Consider the following 15,814-nt stretch of genomic DNA (forward strand, 5'->3'; position numbering starts at 1 on the left):
TTACTAGATAGGCTAAGCTCATTGGTATAGCTTGCTAGGCTTAGTAGTGTTTGAGCATTTTTTTTATGTTTTTTTTAATTAATGTTTTTTTATGTGTATTTTTTCAAAATAATTTTTAAACTTATATTTATATTAATACAACTTATCTCTTTTATTTTTTTTATCTAACCTATTTTAAATAAAAAAAAAATTAGTTATTTTGTACGCGTTTAATTTTTTGAGAGATCATTTTAATTTATCTATAATCTTATTTTTTATGATATAAATGAGATTTATTTTAAAAAATTAAAAATATTTATTTATAAATAATATTTTTAATATGTGAAATCTTACATAATGTTTTTTTATCTAACTATTTTTATTACCATTTAATTAAATAAAAATTCTATTTTTGTGAACAAAAATAGTTAAACACAGCCATATAACAAGGAAAAATATCTTAGTCTATATCAAACTTTTAATTTTTTAATTTTAATTTTTATTTACCATTAATAACTTTATATTTATTTATTACCAAATATAATTCTCAATTTATTTTATTAAATATATACACAAGTTTTTTGAATTCCACTTGATGTTTTTATATAAAAAAAACATATTGATATAACCAGGAAAAGAAATCCAACCCGTGACATAGCTTGTTTGATATGTAAACCGGGTACAATAGTCAAAATCAATTAATATTTTACACAATTCGAATTAGGCATAGAAGGCTCTGTACACGAGTTACCTTGCCTTATTTATATATCTAGCTCCTGAAAGAATATATACTCACTTCTCTCCACACAACATCCTATCGATATAATAACAAATTCTCCCCAAAATTAAGTTCCTATTGGATTCATTTTTCCCGGAGGAACCACTGTCAATAAAGTATTCATCTGTAGGAACATTTTGCAATCCCCTCGACCAGTGTCAGGAAGTTCAATATTTAGTGTTCTTTCTTTCTAGCTTAATGGCCTCGTAGGATATCATCACCTCTTTGAACTTTGCCTCGGCAGCCTCTGCAATAAATCACGAGAAGCAACTTTAAGTTTCACTTCAAAGCTGTGGCATCACAGTACAAGATCACAGTTAGCGATGGAAAACAAAATCCAACCTTTATTATCTTGGTTCTGATCTGGGTGAAACTCCTTTGCCTTGGTCCTGAATGCCGTCTGCATATATATAAAAGAAAAAAGTCCATTTAGAATCGCATGAATAAAAAAAGAGAACAATAATCCCCAGTTATAAGATGAAGCTCTTGATTTGAAAAAAGAGCAGGCAATGAAACCAAGTGGAATTGAGTATTACAGATGCAATCAGCAATAATCAGCCCCTAAGCTTTCAAGTAAGAAGAGAATGTGTAGATAAGACATGAAAGTAGATAAACTAAATAGAGAATCCGGTGCTTAAGTCAGATTAAAGATTTGAACACATGAAGACTGGATGATAACACCATGTACAGAAAGCAGATAAGATATAAATAGCACAATAGTCAACCCCTAACATTTTCCAAGCTTTCAAGTAAGAAGAGAATGTGTAGAAAAAACATGAATGTAAACATACTAAATAGAGAATCTGGACTTAAGTCAGATTACAGATTTGAACACATGAGGCGTGGATAATACTCTAAATAGAGGATGTAGATAAGATGTGAATGGCACAATAGCTTCTTTTTTTGTTCAGTGGGGGTTTCATGGGACTCGAAATACAAATATCAATTGTCAACTCTGATCACTGGCTAATAATGATTTCAAAGAGATGATATTTATCATGAGTGATACCTTAATCTCAGCTTCAGTATATGGTATTGTTCTGGACCTGTCACAAAAAGTCCAGTGAAAATATGTTAATCCCAACTGTTAATGGTACAGTCCAGATAACTGAGAAAATCTCATGATTAAATAAATTGAGAAGCTTAATTATACTGTATCACATTCCAAAAGCCTCTTAATCATCTAAAAAAGCTATATATCTCAAGAATCAAGACAGCTACACAAGTTGACTGTCTCACAAATAGGTACTAATAGCTCTTGGCATTACCTGTCAAGTCCCAAAACTGAGTAATGATGTGATAATGAATAGCTTCCACTGTCTCTTGAAGTTCTCCTGAAGTTAGTTCTCTGTTCTCTGAAAGACGTATTAGTTTTCCAATACCAATCATCACGCTGAAAATTTTGATGATATGCACCTGGGCCATTTTCCCTCCACTTCTCATGGTCCCTTGTGTACTTGTTCCTTTCACGGTTAAACACACTTTGCATTCGTCTTATACGCTCCTGAAAAACAAAAGGACAACATCAATACATCATAATTGCATGCAAATACAATCAAGAAAGGAAACTGCTGGAGAGATCAAAATCCGAACAGGATAAATGAATTTGACAGCTTCAGAGAAAGACAAAACTAGGCTTATCACTGTGATATGGTGCATACAAAGAAAAGCAACCTACATGATTTATAAACAGAATTGAAGAGGACCCAACAGAAGGAGAGAGTTATACGACAGAATTTCTTAGGTCTGGAGAATTCTTCGAGGTTCTGTTGTTACAGAAATACAAAATGGTTAAGATAACTAAGCTAATACAAAGAAGGACCCCTATTATGTTTCTACTATCTGACCCCAATCTTGAGGCATAAAAATAAAGTTTTGCAGAAATATAGATTAAGTGGATAGGGCAAAGCAGGGAAAGACACATTTCTGTTCACAATGTAACTTAGATAGAGACAGAGAATTTTAACCAGAAGTAGCCTAACTTGCTAAGAATTTGTAGTTTGTTTTGATGGCTAAGAATCAGCTTATTTAAGCTATTATGCATCCAGACTAGCATTATAGATCTGAATTCAAAAACATATTTCTGAATTCAAACTGCATAAGGAGCAGTACTCCAATTGATCTGTCTTGAAAACCTTGCTTCCTCATGCAATTAAATGACAAGATATGAAGAAAATAAAATAGAGTAGTAACATAAAGTTCATGGCAATGTACCAGAACCAGCTTGACAGATAATTGCTATCTACTCTAAGCCCACCTATTACTCTTAGAGCTAGCAACAATCTAGTTTCACAACACAAAGCAGTCAAATACTTGCAGGATAATATCTGAAGGCATATATGAAGAAACCATATAACAAAAAATTGATAAAGTATGTTCCGCAGGGTTCCATAATCTAATAATGTTACTAATATGGCATCCAAATGTTCCGCGGGGTCCCATAATCTAATAATGTTACTAATATGGCATCCAAAAGGAATGATTCACAAGACCAAAACTCACCACTCTCTCCATTTCCTCTTCATATGCTTCTTGCATTCGACGATTGTAATTCTTGCACGCTTCCTCCTGAAAATATGTCCGAAATGACCTGGCAGATCCAGTTGCTCCTTTCCATGCTGATTGTGACCTGGTTAGCTAATCAGGCACATTTACAGACATGATCAGCTCAGCCATTGGCAAGCATAAACAAGAAAAACATAAAAAGAAAATTCTTATCTTCTAATTATAATTATAAAATTTTACATTCTTTTAGCAGACTAAACACTCAGAACCAGTCACTTCTTATTGTAGACAATATTTTCCTGGAGACTGGGTTTCTAAACAATAAACTTTAGCTAAATTTTCAATGATATATAAAAAAATAGAGATTACTCTTGGGCATTCAATTTGACCAAAATGAGAGCTGAATTTAAGTTAACGATGCAGGAAGGCCGTGCATTTATACTTGCAATAGTCTACCTGAGCATACAACTCATCAATAGTCCACCGCAGCCGTCTGGCCTGCCATGCCAAATCAATCAACTTTCTCAGAATCTAATGAAACAATTTTACGTGTTATCCATTCCTCAATTACTAAGGCAGAATCCAACGTTTTAATTACTAATTACACCAATACATATTGAATGCATTTGCGTATCTACCACAAAATAAATAAATTATCTCCAAGAAATTAAACATAAACATAAACAATAATAGAAGAACAAGATTAAGAAAGAGCACTAACAGCGTAGGTGGTGGCAGTGGCGCCAATTAGACCGAACATGACAACTCCCCAGAGACTCATGTCTTCGGATTTTTCTTGGTACGGTGGCGGTCTGTTTGGAGACGGCCACGGATTATCCTTACTCCGATTAATTTCCTCGCCTCCCATTTTATTGTATTGTATTTAAATACAAAAACTAATAAATCCCTCACTGATTTCTATCGATTGGGTTCTACGAAACCCTAGGAGCATATTTTTAGGGTTTCGACTGTCTACTTTCTTGCACCGCCTCTCTCTTCTCTTTCTTTGATAAAAATGTGATTTTTCTTTTTTTGTCTGAATGGAAAGGGAAGAAGGATTGAAATGGATTTCTCGAGTAATACGGAGCTTCTGGTTTATTGAAATTGGGAGCGAGAGAGATGCGTGAGGTGGCAATTGGAGAAGGGTTATCTAAACTGTATTTCGCTCATGCCTTAGGCTTGCATGTACGTGACGAGGTGGGACATTGCACATTTACATTTCAAAGTTTAATAATGAAAAAATTATAATAATTTCATAATTCATGTTATACAAGTATTAAATATAATAATATATCTTACACTTCTTTGTATTCCTGTGTGGTTTAAAAGAATTTTCAAAATAAAAAATAAATTTATACCAATTGATGATAGAGATAACTCACGTTGTTGTGCTGCAGGATGATCTAATTGTTTTCCAACATAATAAAAAAAATATCGTGGCAATACAAATGTTCTTAAAAAACCAAAAATAAATTTAAGATTAAATTAATTGACTCAATTAATTTTAAGAAACTCAACTAATTAAATAACATGAAGAAAAAAATACAACAAGGTAAATAAAGTGAAAGAAAACTGACAACAAAAAAAATAAAGAAAACCCAACCCGAGACTATCTAGATTAGCATGTTAAATATGATATTTGATGAGGACACCAGGGTAACCTTATTGAAAATAAATTGAATAAAATCATTAAGCTTAATCACCAAATAACTTAATGCTGAAAGTTGAAATTAAAAAAAAAATTAAAGAAAATACAAGGAAAAAAATATTACTAGTCAAACCAGGTAAACCCGCTAACCCCGTGATCATGGATATAACATTAAGATAACCTCATAAAAAAAAGCAAAAAAAAACATGAAGACTAGTATTTAATCAATAAAACATTAAATGATGAAATTAAAATAAAAAAAATCAGTTTTAAGAAAAAAAATCAAACATTGAAGGATCTTATCTAATAACAAAGAAAAAATTAAATGAGAATGTGATAATCTCATAAAAATTAAAATGAAAAAAATAAGCTCAATTTTCAGCAAATAAAATAATGAAGGACTAAATTGAAGAAATTTTTTTGATACAAATAGGTCAAAAAAGCACGACCCGAGTCCACTTGGGTCATCATGCAAGATATCTGACTTAGTTGTGATGCCAGGGTAATCTCATAAAAAAAAAACAAAACTATGAAGATTAATTACCAAATAACCTAATGTTGAAAGGCGATATAACCCGAATTATTTTAAAAACCAAAGCAAAATACAATAGAAAGCAAATAAATAATAATAATAAAGCTCAATCCTCAATTAAATAAATGTTGAATGATGACTCTAAAAAAAACACTTAAAAAAGGATTAAAAAAACAATGCAAACTTAGCCAAGTCTTTTAAACCTAGGTCAATATTTTAAATTCATAACATGTGAAATCCTAAACCTGGGATCAACTAAGAAGTTCAGTTTCCATCTAATTTAATGTTGAAGAATGAAATCAGAAAAAAAAAATCAATTTTAAAAATTTTTCAGTTTTTTAAAAAATAACTATTAAAAGAATGAGGATTAAATATGATATTAAAACAAAAACAAAAAAGGATGCAATTGCAAAAAAATAAAATCAATTTTAAAAATTATCTTAAATAAAACAAATAGCAATCAAAATAATAAGGACCAAATCTGATATATAAAAAAACTAAAGGAGGATGAAATTAAAAACATGTTTCAATTTGATAAATTATTTCATATAAAATAAATAGTAATAAAAAAATAAGGACCAAATCTGAAGGTGAAAACAATTGAAAGGTTGCCTTGAAATTCTGAAGTATTAACATGAGAATCGATGAAGCGAGAGAAAAGAAAGGGAAAAAAAAAACTATCAATGTCAAATCAGATACTCGTTGGATACATGCGCCTCCATATCATGGAGGGGCCACCAGAAGCTTTCGAATATCATTGTGAAATGCGGTGTTTGGTCATTGAAAGACGTCGCACGCGCTACCTGAAAGGTATGGACACGCGTCCACGCGTTGATGTATGCAATGCTCGTGTCGGCCACTTTTGTTTTTCAATAATATTTATATTTACTAAGTTACTAAATTTCCCCTAGCTAAAACTAATAATAATAATAAAAAAACCATAAGAAAAAGACAAAAATGCTCTTGAACGGCAACTTTAGTTTTTTTTTAAAAAAAAGATAAATTTGTCATTTTGTTGTTTTAAAAAAATAAAAAACAAGAAAACCCTCTATGGAAGTTTTTAAGGGTAATTAAATCATTTCATTGTATTGTGAAAAAATAAAAGACTAGGAAGCGCTTAGATGCCGGTCTAATTTTTTTTTATTTGTAAGGGTAATTAAGTCTTTTAACTATTCTAAATAAGGAGAGAAGATTGATCCAGCCTCGATCAATTTGATAATGCAATGAACCCTGCCAAAAAAAAATCCCTTTTAATTGCACTTCCTTGGCTTTTTTTATAGAGGGTAAAAACATCATTACACTACACAACAAAATAAGTCTTGATCCACAATGAAACACCAATGAATTTTAGTTTTTTTTTTATGTGAAATAACATGACAATCACAGTTAATATATAAATAAGTAAATACTAAAAATTTACTAATTTATACGAGGAAATATTTAACAATTAACTTTTTTTTTTATGTGAGGAAACTTATGTCATGAAATTCATAATAATATATTTATGAGGTAACTTAATAATCTGATAGTCAAGTTTAGTACATGTGGGTTTTGTAAATGAAAAAAAAACACATAATTGATTTGATCAAAATACAATTATGAAAAAAAAATAACTCATTTATTTCTTATTTATAAAACACAAATCATACTCTTTTAGCAACTCAATTACTCAAAAGATGACCTAATAACTCAAGCATCCGATCCATTAGGTTTAACAAATATTTTATTCACTATCTAATTTGTGAATTTAATATTTGATAAATGAATCTAAAGTAAAGATAAAGTTTATGAAACAAAAACACGTTATAAATGAAATTATAAGGTTGTTATAATCATGGAATTTCTATTGCATCAAAGTATTGTTTCTAAATATTCTTGGTCAATGTTGTCTTAATAACGGACATTTATTAAAGGTGTTGAGACTAGTACATATTATATTATTTTATTTATTAAAGAAAGCAGTTGATCTTTTAAGCTAAGATATGAGGGATACTTAGAAATAATATGTAAGTGCGTATCAGATGAGATATACATTAAACTGCCTCGCATGAAAATTCTACATGGAGTTTTCACTTGTGTTTATAGAAAGACTAACATGATGGTTGTGTAAATGATCCTCAGACTTGAGATTACCATGTTATCTTATATAAAGAGTGTTATGTTTTGATCATGTTATACGTTATCTTGGTAAAGGTAATAAATAGACAGATATTGGATATAACGTAAACTACATAAAGATATTTAAATGATCAAGAGAGGATTCATCACCCTGAATGAATTAAAAAAAATTCTAAATGTTCTCAAATAGTATTGATTGTTAAATCATTGTACAAGGTAGAATGAGATTTGAAAAGAGTTTCAAATTTTATTCAAATGATCAATCACTATAATGTTGTGAACAAATATGATTTGGCATGGAAGACATACTCCGTGCTAAAATGTTTAAATTAAAGCATTATTGATCAAATGGATAATAATTACATTGAGAAACCGGTCACTAAAAGGTTAAGTCAAACCACTTATGACTTTTTTAATATTTGGGGGATCATGACATATTGTTCGACGGTGCACTTAATCTTCAAATATAAATTAATCAATTATTGTATTGATAGTAAATTAAATTATTTAATTTATTTAATTCTATTTATTTAGAATTATAATTTATATTTTGGTCAACAAATTAGAAACTTAATATGTCACACATATTAAAAATCATTAGTCAGGAAGTAAACTGGGATAATTAATCAAATGTGATTTGATTGAAAATAATTTTAGAAATTAAGCACTAAAATGTATTTAATTAAGGGATTATAATTCTAGTCCTATAATAATCAAGTAGGGACTTGATTGATTAAATTTCTAAAATTATCCTTATATAATATATAGATATTATTTAAGGGGTAAATTGATATTTTTTATTTATTTATAGGGTTTTTAGGATTCCCAATAAATATAAAGTTAGGCCTATTATTTAGGTAGAGAATATTTATGTCAGATAGTTTTTACAAAAAAAACTACATAAACAAACATTAGAGCTAACACTCTAGGCTTAGCAAATCCCTCTCTCCTAAATAGAAATTTAGAAGATTTCTCACTAGTGATTCATGTGGATTATCGTTATATCCAAAAAATTAGACAACTTGTGATTTGCGATAACCCAACCTTAAAGCATATATTCAAAGGTGAAAAAAAGTTCAGATCTTCAAGTAATCTTCGCATAAACCCCTAAACAACTCTAGATATGTCTAACGGGATCCTTAGAATTCCCAAAGAATTTTTAAATTTATTGTTTCCGTTGCATGTATGAATTTTGGGAACCCAATATATACAACGAGGATAAAGAAGAGCATCTTAGTCACTTACAAGAAGTGTTTCAAACTTTAAGGAATCAAAAGTTATATGATAATTTGAAGAAGTGCGAATTTTTCATTATCAATCTTGTTTTCTTGGGTTTTGTTATTTTCAGTGAAGGAGTGAAGATGAATCCTATGAAGATTGAAGCAGTTCTAAGCTAGTCACTCAAACTCTGTATAATATTCAGAGTTTTCATGGTCTATCTTTTTCTTGTTGTTATAATAAAAAAAAATAGCATTATTACTACTTTAATCACTGAATACTTGAAAGGAGATAATTTCAAGTAGATTGATGAGGTAGAGAAGCGTTTTGGACTTATGAAGCAAAAGGTGACTAATATGCATATTATTTATCTACATGATTTCTAAAAAGTTTTTAAAGTTAAATGTGATGCATCTAATGTTGACATTGATGTTATTTTTAGCTAAAAAAGCAAACTTATTAATTTTTATAGTGAGAAGCTCAATAATTTAGAAAAAAAATATTCAATTTATGATAAGAAGTTAAATGTCATCATTCATGCTTTGGACCATTAGTGTCTGTATTTGTGTCTAAAACCATTTGTGCTACTTTCTAATCATGAGGATTTGAAGTTTCTTAATATTCAACAAAAACTTAGCCGAAGATGCTTATTAGGTTGGATTTCTATAAACTTTTAGTTTCTCTATGAAACATAAATATAAAATTCATAATATTTTTGCTAATGCTTTGAGTCTAAGACATTTGTTATTGACAAATATGCAACTGAAAGTGCTAGGTTTTAAAATATTAAAAGATGTTTACAAGCATGATAGTGGCTTTGGAAAGATAAAAGTTGAATGTGAAAGTAGTGTTTCCAAACATTTTGTTGTGTTGAAGGGTTATCTTTTCAAAAGAAACTACTTGTGTTTTTAAGAAGTTAAAAATGTGTGCTAGTTAATGAATGTCTAGTTTTATGTCAAAGTCATTTATTTGGATTTTAATTGAGTTATTTTAGTGTTTTCTCTATACCTGGAAGGTTGTTCCCAGTATATAATAATGATTCAAACTATATATTGGGTCTTTTGGTAAAAATCTGAATTGAAAGTCTTTAACTTGATCTTTTGATAAAAATCTGATTTTTATCTGTATTTTTAAAATGATAAGTTATTCGCATATGTATCTCTTCGATTTTATATCTTAGAGTGGTGTGTGAAAATATTTATTTATGTAAGTAACTTATTACTTTACCATATCCATTTCATCCTAGTATTAATTTCAAAACAAGTTTAGGCTAATTATAAATTTAAAAAATTTAGTTCGAGTTTCATGTGTTATGCTAACGGTAGAAACAAGCCAAATTTAAGTTTTATGAAAATATTGATTTTTATCAGATGACTAAGATGTTTGTTTTTGCATTTCGAAGGCACTTTAAAAAAATTAATTTTTTATTTATTTTAAAATAATTTTTTTGGTGTTTTTAGATCATTTTGATATACTGATATCAAAAATAATTTTTTAAAAATAAAAAAAATATTTTAATATATTTTTAAATAAAAAATATTTTAAAAAATAACTATTACCATATTTTCAAACATTCCTTAGACTTAGACGCACTCGACTTTGCTCATGTGGTACAACACTCCCACTCCTAGTAAGGTGAGGGTATTAAAGGGTTTTTAGAACATATCACTCACGTGCTCAAAGTACGAAAAGTGTACATCTACATTTTGTTCAGAGTACTAAAGTTTTTAAACCTGATCTGGTCCAAGACCCAGATTTCGAGTTTTAACCGGATCAATTTTGATTATTTTTAAAAATTAAAATGATGCCGTTTTAGTTTTTTTAAAAAAATCAACGGGTTGCAATAAGATTTTTGACCGGGTCACCAGGTCACCCCGGGTTTTGACTTTCCCTATTTTTTTTAAACCCGGTCTAGTTTCAACCACGAGTCAACCCTCCAGGCCGGGTCGGGTTTCAAAACCATGAACAATTGTTTTCAACCTATCAGGGAAAAAGGAGCTACCCTCCTCGACTACCGTCCATCCCAAGTATCTTAACGCCCAACGAGTTATCCTCCTAATAATTAACAGATCAAGTGCTTGAATGATACCCAATTATTTTATCACAAATAGATCCTGTCTTTTCGAACATTATCGTGATACCAACCGAAACAGATATCAGGCAAATGTATTTTTTTAGCTTCATAAACCTCACAACAGAAAGCCTCGTACATCCTCAAATTCCCAATGAAACAGGCAAAAATCAAAATCACCAACAGAAGTCTCCCTTCTTACCCGGACAATATACATATATCTGTGATTCTAGCACGTAATCTTCTTCCAAAAAATGTGAAGAACGCAGAGTTAGGAGCTTAAACCTATACAAAAAAAGAAACAAGAACTTTCTTCCCTATTTTTGTTTGTTTCAAAACGAGTTCCAGTATGAAAGTCAAACTTGAACCACTTCAATTCTTTGTTAGAAGGAATCAACGCCTTGTTATCTCTCTTCAGCATTCAGAGCTCCGGTTTCAAACGTGCTGCTGAAAGCATGAGTGTTTCCAGGTCAAGAAAATAGAAACAGAAGTTTGAGTTGAGATTATAAGAAGTACTGCTGATTACCATTCGGTCCTAAATTGTCAATAGCTGAACTGGAATCAAATCCCATTTGGAAATAGCTCTGGAGCTCATTATCTAATACAGCCTACGCATGCGGAAACAATTCCAAGAATAAGTTTTTGATGAGCAATTGATTCTGCAGAGCATTTGCAAAGATGCATCACTTACATGAGGTGCTGGAGAAAATTGTGGATTGGAATTTGGAATGACTTGTATGCCGGGTTGAAAAATTCTATGCGAATACGGGTGTGAGCTTATCCCGGGACTGAATCCTAGAATAGCTGCATTGCCACCACGTGAATGAAGGATCTGATGGAAGGGAAACCTATCAGGCTTTATTCAAAGAAACATATACGAAAATTGTCTATAAATTCTTTCACCACATAAACCTTGCTTACATCTTTAGATAGAATCCTCTCAACATCAATTTGCAGTTCCGGATTTACAGTGGCAAGTTTCATTGACAAAAACTGCAATAGCAGGCAAGTATTAGTAACTTGTAGTCATTCGGAAGCACAAATGGCTTCAGTGATGTTGAATTCATCACTCAGAACTCTCAGTGCTTATAATTTGCAAATGTCATTCTCGTAGAAAAGAAGCTAAACTTGATTCTCATCCGTTTTATGATAGGAATTACAAACTTAATGCTTGACTTATAAATCACTATCCTTTATGGGTATTATCATCCCATGGACATCAGTTAGACTCCAGAAATAGCAACACTTTTTGCAGACGCTAATGATGATATACTATGAATTTATTCTGCTTCCAATAGTTCACCAGGGTGCTTTGTTGTATGTGTGTTTTTTTCCCCTAAAAGTTAGAGCTACAATTCAAACTAGCAAATTTATCAAGCGGCTTAGTGAACATTAAGAGTACAGGTTCAGATGACAATTTCACAGTCCATAATCTCGATCTTAGAATGGCATACCTCAACTTGCTGTTGCAATGATTGCACATAGTTGATAATCTCATCAAGCATTACTGCCTTTCCAGTAATCTAAAACAATGATCAACACCAAACTAATCAGCATCTGTTTTTTTTCACTCAATAAATAGTTTCCATTAAGAAGCTATTTAAGTACCTTATTGCATCCTGGGACAAGTTCTTGTAGCATTCTCATCCGCTCGCTGATCTTTTCTCTTCTCACCTGCAAAAAGGCCTCCATGTTCAATATGAATATGAGTCAGATCATTTTCCCATTGTCAACACATAATAGTGAGAAGGTACCCTCTCTGCAAGGCTGTGACTATTGGTAGCCTGACCCCTTCTGGCTCTCACATGAAAGTAATTCTCTTTAGGAACTTCTCCACTTTGAGTATCGTCTTTAGCTTGTTTAGCTGCCTGTTTGCCCCGCAAATTAGGACCGGGGTTTTGTTCAGTTTTTTGTGTCTTTTCAGCCAGTTCTTTTGCAATATCACAACTCTCTCCAGAAAGATCCTTTCGTAACTCTCCATCAGTATTCTAGATTTAAAGATAAAAGATTCATGAATTCACAAATACGAAACACAAAATTACATTGCTGCAGAATCTTTTGACTTCCTAAAGTATAAGATTAGACCTAATTCAAATTACCTTGTTTGGATCCAAAGGAGAATTAGACTCGGGTACTCGTTTTCTTCTCTTTCCATTTGGTGAAGCTCCTATACTTGTCTCTTCTGATAATTGCTGATCTTCCTGATGTTGAGCATTGTTTGCCTCCTTGTTGTAATTTGGAGGGCACCCAGTATGAGTAATCTGACCACACTCGGTCAGGCCAAGAGAGCCAACCATTTCTGAGAAATTCCCACTTCCAAAGCCAGGAAACTTTGGCACCAGCTCAACAAAGCCTGAACCAGATGGGTAATGAACAAGGTTACTAATACCTGGGTTTTCCATTACAATTGGGAAAGGAGAATTGGAAAACCCACTTTGAGAAACTATTGATGAACCACCAAAATTCCCAGGCTGGCTTAGTGAAACTACTGGATCCCAAGCAGAAACATAGAAGGGGTTTGTGTTCATTCCTGAAGATGGACAATTCATAACACTCTCACCTCTATTTTGATATCCTAAATCATCATTACTATCACCGCTACCATCCATGTTCTGGGATTCAAAAGCTAAACCCCCAAATTCTAAGGAATAGCCTATGTATACGATTGAGGAGAGAACCCAAAGCAACAGTCAGCAAAGACAAGTGCTAAATATAGATATGAAACAGAAGGAACTATAACCTTAAAAGTGAGAAGTGAGTTTGACCAAAATTAGCTGGTGATATCTTGCACGACTCAACAAGGAACAAGTAACCTTGGCAGCTTTATAAAACTGTGATGGTGCTATAAAGTAAAAGAAACCCATCGCAGCAGCATCCCGTAGACACAAAGTGAAAAAGAGAAATCCAATGTATCAGGCATAAAATCTAACCAGCATCAGCTACTTCAATATTTGGAAAACCCTACGATCAAGTCTACTCTAATTTGCGAGAGAAAAATGAAAAATGGTTCCTACAGACAGCAAAGTGAACCTTTCAGAGCATAAAGTAGACACAGACAAACAATGGCATTAGCCAACAAACAGCTCATCAAAAGGAAAGCAGATTCCCTTTTTTCACTTTTGTTGGACTAGCAAAAATTTCTCACCTTCTGCACTCATTTAAGCACCACCATATTGATCTTATCACCCTTGAATCTCTTCAATTAAGACCAAAATCCAAGAGGATCACCACAAGACTTGTAGCAATGAACGTGGAATTAGAGAAATGGTGTCCGGAGAAATTCCTAAAACGGAAATGACAAGAAGTTCCAAATTTTTAATTAAAGACGAAACAACCCCAAGAACCAAGAAAAGGTACGTTTTCAGGCACCCTTTTGCAATATTCTCAGATGGGTGTCCAAAAAAGCATCAAATTCTACTTGAATTATGCAAGAACTGAAAAGAACCGAGTTTCATTCACAGTCCCCTCAATGGATGGTTTGATAGTACCCCCGAAGAGCATCAAATGCTTTCTCAAACAGACAAGAAAAAAACAAATTTCATCAGATCGGCACTTCTACAATCAGTTAAAGAAGCATCAAATTCCAACCTTTTCAACAGACCACGGACAATGTAGAGACCTATGAAGCTAGAGAGACAGGGAGAGTGGAATACAAAAGTAGAGATAGAGAGAGAGTGTCTCTTGGGTTACCTGCTCGAGTTAACAGGTGACATGTATGATTTTAAAAGACAGACTAACTACTACCCAACTGCTTTTGTTGCTAAATTATTATAGAACCTAATCACTTTACTCCTTGTAATTTCTTTTATTATTATTATTATTATTATCATCTTTAAAAATTATTAAAACCCTGCACAGTGCTTTTCCTTTTTTTTTTTTTTCTTTTAGAAACAAAAAAGAAATAGTAAATATATATTGTCTGAGAAAAGATTGGAAGAGGTTCTTCTCTTCAAGCCCAAGCTTTGCTTGCTTGTTAGATTGCTTCCTTCTTCGACATATACTTTATGTTTTTTTACCGACACATTTGCCAACTATTCTACCAGGCTCTCTTTGCTGTTACACACTCATCTTTCTCAGTGCCAACAAAGAGGTTCATTTCTTTTGAGAGTTCTCATTATGCTCTTGAGGTCCATCATTCTCAATGAATGAGCATCACTGCTCTCCATCAACTTGTCTCCAAACCCCCCTCCTTCCCGAGCCCCATTCCATCAAATAAATAAGCTCCAGGAATTTTCGAGCTTGAAATTAATTTTTTATTATAGTGATGTTAAAAATAAATTTTAAAAAATAAAAATAATATTTGCTTTCAAATTATGAAATATTTTTAAAAAAACAAAATTAGTAGCTGGTCACGGGCCACAAAAATACCTTAATGTTAAAAGGTAGATTAAAAAAAAAAGAAAAAAAGAAAAAAGGTCTCCTTCATGCAAAAGAGGTCCCTTCTATTTGATGGTTGGTTTTTATGCGATTACTGGACAAGTGACGACTGTGTGGCTGTGATTACAGAACTCAAAGAGAGTACTCTAAGTGTCAACACAGGGTATGGTGTCTACATTTTTTATTTTTTATTTTATTTAGCTTATGTTAGATTATTAATTAACACCTGCAGCAATCTTTTTCTTTTTTACTTTGGAGGCTCTGGCCAATGGAGAACACATGGAATAATGGAATCTAATCATCAATTTTACCCTCTTGTCCTGGTACAGTTTCCAGCTGTAGGTTTTAGTGTGCAAAAAACCCTCTCAACCACCCTAACCTGTTCAAAACCAAATTATCTGGTCACCTTCGAGTCTGCAGTGACCTTGCTGGAATTTTTAAATTTAATCCGAAATTAACGGCCAGTTTTGTTCCAAAAGCATAATCCTGTGTGAGACACCTCATTGCAAAGAATGAATTATTGTACAGTAGGCAGCAGCTGTTTCAAACCACGGCCAAAGCAGCATTTTATAAAAATTTAATTGTTTT

General features: G+C 31.9%; 2 protein-coding genes across 4 annotated transcripts; both read right to left on the reverse strand.

Moving 5' to 3' along the window:
• Positions 1-604: 604 nt before the first annotated feature.
• Positions 605-4,447, reverse strand: LOC133691029 (uncharacterized). 2 transcript variants are annotated; one of them, XM_062111337.1, is made up of 7 exons: positions 3,984-4,447; positions 3,719-3,760; positions 3,260-3,394; positions 2,026-2,261; positions 1,767-1,803; positions 1,100-1,157; positions 605-1,004 (listed from the first exon to the last, which is right to left on the reverse strand). In XM_062111337.1, the coding sequence occupies exons 1-7, from the start codon at positions 4,128-4,130 to the stop codon at positions 925-927; spliced, it is 735 nt and encodes a 244-aa protein (XP_061967321.1). In that variant the 5' UTR covers positions 4,131-4,447; the 3' UTR covers positions 605-924. The 2 variants fall into 2 exon arrangements, with proteins under 2 accessions (XP_061967321.1, XP_061967322.1); XM_062111338.1 differs by lacking the exon at positions 3,719-3,760 and having other exon boundaries at positions 3,984-4,445.
• Positions 4,448-10,934: 6,487 nt separating this feature from the next.
• LOC133692543 (transcription factor bHLH74-like) lies at positions 10,935-14,581 on the reverse strand. 2 transcript variants are annotated; one of them, XM_062113580.1, is made up of 8 exons: positions 12,949-14,581; positions 12,604-12,837; positions 12,458-12,523; positions 12,304-12,372; positions 11,771-11,842; positions 11,541-11,681; positions 11,376-11,457; positions 10,935-11,293 (listed from the first exon to the last, which is right to left on the reverse strand). In XM_062113580.1, exons 1-8 carry the CDS (start codon positions 13,456-13,458, stop codon positions 11,271-11,273), a joined length of 1,197 nt encoding a protein of 398 aa, XP_061969564.1. In that variant the 5' UTR covers positions 13,459-14,581; the 3' UTR covers positions 10,935-11,270. The 2 variants fall into 2 exon arrangements, with proteins under 2 accessions (XP_061969564.1, XP_061969563.1); XM_062113579.1 differs by having other exon boundaries at positions 10,935-11,296.
• Between the last annotated feature and the right edge of the window lie 1,233 nt (positions 14,582-15,814).

This window comes from Populus nigra, chromosome 4 (assembly GCF_951802175.1).
Source record: "Populus nigra chromosome 4, ddPopNigr1.1, whole genome shotgun sequence".
NCBI lineage: Eukaryota > Viridiplantae > Streptophyta > Magnoliopsida > Malpighiales > Salicaceae > Populus > Populus nigra.

What these genes read in the sequence shown, in the direction of transcription:
- LOC133692543 (XM_062113579.1), bottom strand. Translation starts at nt 13,458, where the DNA reads ATGGATGGTAGCGGTGATAGTAATGATGATTTAGGATATCAAAATAGA. An exon ending in CTCCTTTGGATCCAAACAAG is followed by an intron (nt 12,838 to 12,948) that starts GTAATTTGAATT and finishes CTTTAAATCTAG; the next exon opens with AATACTGATGGAGAGTTACG. An exon ending in TTGTCCCAGGATGCAATAAG is followed by an intron (nt 12,373 to 12,457) that starts GTACTTAAATAG and finishes TCATTGTTTTAG; the next exon opens with ATTACTGGAAAGGCAGTAAT.
- LOC133691029 (XM_062111337.1), bottom strand. Translation starts at nt 4,130, where the DNA reads ATGGGAGGCGAGGAAATTAATCGGAGTAAGGATAATCCGTGGCCGTCT. An exon ending in TCAGTTTTGGGACTTGACAG is followed by an intron (nt 1,804 to 2,025) that starts GTAATGCCAAGA and finishes TTTTTGTGACAG; the next exon opens with GTCCAGAACAATACCATATA. An exon ending in TCAGAACCAAGATAATAAAG is followed by an intron (nt 1,005 to 1,099) that starts GTTGGATTTTGT and finishes GATTTATTGCAG; the next exon opens with AGGCTGCCGAGGCAAAGTTC.